This window comes from Pygoscelis adeliae, unplaced genomic scaffold (assembly GCF_000699105.1).
Source record: "Pygoscelis adeliae isolate BGI_AS28 unplaced genomic scaffold, ASM69910v1 Scaffold75, whole genome shotgun sequence".
In the NCBI taxonomy this organism is placed as follows: Eukaryota; Metazoa; Chordata; class Aves; order Sphenisciformes; family Spheniscidae; genus Pygoscelis; species Pygoscelis adeliae.
In genome coordinates, this window is record NW_008824772.1 from 5212827 (window position 1) to 5216622 (window position 3796).

Below are 3796 nucleotides of genomic sequence, written 5' to 3' on the forward strand. Positions count from 1 at the left end.
CCCCCGGGTTGCCCCCGCCCCCCCCCCCCCCCCCCGAAAATAGGGTTCAAAGAATCCCTGCTGTCCGTTACGAGTTCTAACCACCCTGTCACCAGCCAAAGCGAGCAGCCGAGCCCCACTGCTCCCAGGTGGCTCTGGGGAAACCTCAGATCTTTGTCAGGTTTTTTTATTCAAGAGAAAACAGACTGAGCTACCGGCGCACTGAGGCTGCCTCTGTCGAGCTGATGAATCTTGCTCTAAGGGCAGTGGAAGAAGGAACGGGGGGTGCTGCTTGTCCAGAAACTGGTCGCACCAGGAATCAAATTAACTGCCGGTGATTTCGGGCTCTGCTGGAACAGCATGTTAAGGTTGTAGTCATTCCTAGTCAAGCCTGTGAATCAGTGGCTGTTCTCCAGGTCCAAATTTCAGGCAGTATTCCCGGCCGGCGCAACAAGGTGCAAAGTTGACAAGATGACAAAGTAGCTGAAGGAGACAGATGAAAACAGCCAAGTGCAGTGTTGGCTCACCAGTGTCCTCCACACCCAGACCTCCCAACAGCGTCCAACTCCGCCCTGGAAACCAGGCCCGTGTCTGGATGTGTCTGTCAGGTCTCCAGCACCCCAGCTGGCAGCTTCAGTTCAACGTAGCTCTTCTCCTCCACGTGGTCCGTCTGTTCCAGGAGCCACCGTCTCTCCTGGTCGCTGACATTCAGCCTCAGCGTCACCTCTTGGAAAACGCTGTTCACAGCAACCTGTACCACACAGAGGAAAAACAGCTCAATCCCGGTCACAGGGCAAACGCTGCTCACGTTCTCCGGGTAGAAGACGGGCTGTTACCGCACCTCCTTAAAATGAAGCTTTTTGAACATGCAGATACTGGCTTCATTCTCCTGACCAATCTTAGCCTCAAACGTGGTGATCCCCAGGTTTCTCACTCCTGCAAAAGAAACCAGAAAGAGAAGCATTTCTATTACCGGCTCGGCTGCCACATCTACGAAGGGACAGGACTCCAGTTTCCGGGGCAGACGGATCCCTTACTGCCCTGTCTGTATCACTGGGACTATGTGCTTCTAGATCACATCCCGACTGTACTCCCGTTCCGTTCCACCGAGCCACCCTTACCATAGGACATCATCATCAGAGTTGCCTCCTTGCCAAACCCTCTGCCTCGGTAGCTGGGCTCTGAAAGAGAGAGCCACAGAAGTCAGCATCCAGTTACGAGAGACAAGTCAGCCATGCCGGGTAGTTTTCGGAAGTTACCGTGACCCAGACCAGCAAAGGATGCTGATCAGGGCTGGACAGCCATGGTGAGGCAACGAGAAGAAAAAGCTGCTGTACGTAACATCTGTCTGCAGCTGGCTTTAGCCACGGTGACAGAGGCCCAAGTTAGGAAGCAGAACTTGACCTGCAATCATAATTTCAATCTCGCCCAACGTCGGATCCTCAGTGTCAGTGAGGAAGAGATTCACGTCCCCCACCATGCAGTCCTCATCCGCACACGCCTGCCCGGACCACCGCTCCGTGTCCAACACAATGAAGGTGCACTCTGGGGAAAACAAAAACGTAGCAGCATTTTCAGGGCACGCTGAGAATTATTCACAAATTACCGAAGGATGAAATTAAAGGCATGCAATAGACAGAGGAACAACAGTTTCTACATGTTAACAGCGAGGAAGAGCTAATAATTAGGCCTCCCATGCCAAGTGCGCCTGCTCCCATCCCGAGAAATATAAGAAATATTCTGAAAAACACATTGTGAGGATGACATAGACACCAAGACTTGAAACAGCCTATTTAAGGAGCATGAAAACTTTCACCCCATGTCTGAGGTCTCCCTGTCTTGTCTCACCCTGCAGCAAGTTTGGGCAAAGAATTGTTCGGTGCACAAGAGACCAAGACCTAGTGATTCACCTAGTCCGTATTATGTTTGCTTTTAGTAAGGCTTTTAATGCCAGCTAAGACAAATATTCCAGATGGAGGTCTTTGCCAGCCTCAGTATTTTGCAGCTCACTATATTTCTACCAGGCTTTTATGGGCAGTGATTCATTACCTATAGGAGAGCCAGGGAACCAATTCAGTCAGCCCACCTCAACCAGGTAATTATAAAGTCAATCGATTTCTCAAGGAAAAATACAACCCTCTTCCACCTTTTTACGACGATGAGACCCGGGGAGTGTTGACTGTGTAGCAGCAGCTCAGCACAAAATGCTGTGGGAAGTAAATCACTGTAATCTTTGAAAAACTGCATAAAAAGGACACCAAAAGCCCTGGACATTCTCTACTTCCCTGAGCATATACCAACTATAAACAGAAAGCCAGTTCGAAGCTACTGTTGTAGAAGGTCTCACATCCCATCTGCTTCAGCAAGTAGAGCGCGCTCACCGGGCGCTCTCAGCCCACTGTGGGTCCTTTACAGGACAGAAGGGACCTGCTCACCACTCCCACCCACCCTTAGAAAACGTTTAAGATCCTCACTGTCTGCGTCGTCCCGCCAGCTGCGCTGCATCTCATACTCCTGCTCCAGGCTGAGTGGTTCAGAGGCGGTCAGGCGCTGCAGCTCCTCGGACTGCATCCACTCGTGGTACCTGACAACGGGACCCAGGACCAGATTGCTGCCTGAGCTATAGCATCGCAGCCCCATTTCCACAAGCGCTCTAAGGATCCGGCTGTCATAAGCCGGTTCTGGAAACACTAGCCTGGCATTCATGGCAACTTAAAAAGTATCCACAAGCCTCTCTCCCTTATCTAACACAGGAATCGGGGTTCTCCATGGAAATTTAGCAAGTTTGTCCATCCTGTGGCTCTGTCTGAAGAGTGCCCAATGCAAACTTGATGTTTTTAAAAGTACCGAGCATTGAGTTCCGGTGCATTTCATCCCAGCTGAGATTGATACAGCATCTCCTGGATGCTGACAAAAAGACTAATACTGGCACCTTTGTGCTGAGGCTGCAGCTGCCCAGGCCAGCACTTTACAAACTGCCTGCACGCCTGTTTCCAATTTATCAAACATCCATCTGGCTTTACACATTGAAGTTTTGCTCTTCCACTGTCATCAGGGAAAGACATCAATGAACAAGAGAACTGTTGGCAGTTCACCCACAGCCAGGTATGTCCCCTTCCGTGGGTACACAGTGGCACAGATGAAGTTCTCTTTGTCGGCAGACCTGGCAAAGAGGACAGACCCGCCAGGGATGTCTGCTGCAGGGCACAGAGGGCAAAACCGGTTGCCTTTCTACGAGTGCTCTTTCTGCTGAACGGTTCCCAGGGGGAAGAGGGCCCTGCAGCTGTCAAGCCAGCACCCTTCCCAAATATCACACTCCCTTGAAAAATAGAAGTGAAATCAGACAGTGCAAAGAGTATCAGGGGAGGACACAAGCCACGTACCGGGGCACGTGTGCAGCAGTGTATGGCACCAGGGTCACCCTCTGTCCTTGCAGCACCGTGTTCTGGTTGATCTTCATGGCCTCTGCACTGAGAGAGACCCAACACCCCACTCTGCATCTCCAGCGAGGCCGAGGGCTGGGACAGCACCCCTGGAGCCCTTTGGGAGGCAGCGGCGGCCGCTCTCACTGTGCGGACAGGCCCCAGCTCATACCAATCCCACGCACAGCAACCTTCCCACGTCCCTCGTGCTCCCCCCCCCAACCCAGGGCAGGGCTGTATCGGTGCCGAGTGCCCCCAGAGGCCCGACATCGGCCGGGGGGACTGCCCTGACAGGGGCCACTTAACACTTCATGACCCAGGTGGCGGTGGAGGCGCCCTGCTCCAACACACCGCGGGCCTCGGGGAGCCCCGGGGCCTGAGGGGAGATCGGGGCT

The 3796-nt window shown here is 53.0% G+C and overlaps 1 protein-coding gene across 1 annotated transcript; it reads right to left on the reverse strand.

Annotated features, from left to right (window-relative positions):
- Positions 1-158: 158 nt before the first annotated feature.
- Positions 159-3544, reverse strand: NAT9 (N-acetyltransferase 9 (GCN5-related, putative)). Its single transcript, XM_009323746.1, has 6 exons — positions 3363-3544; positions 2454-2563; positions 1384-1524; positions 1101-1160; positions 821-915; positions 159-730 (listed from the first exon to the last, which is right to left on the reverse strand). Exons 1-6 carry the CDS (start codon positions 3437-3439, stop codon positions 584-586), a joined length of 630 nt encoding a protein of 209 aa, XP_009322021.1. The 5' UTR covers positions 3440-3544; the 3' UTR covers positions 159-583.
- Positions 3545-3796: the final 252 nt, after the last annotated feature.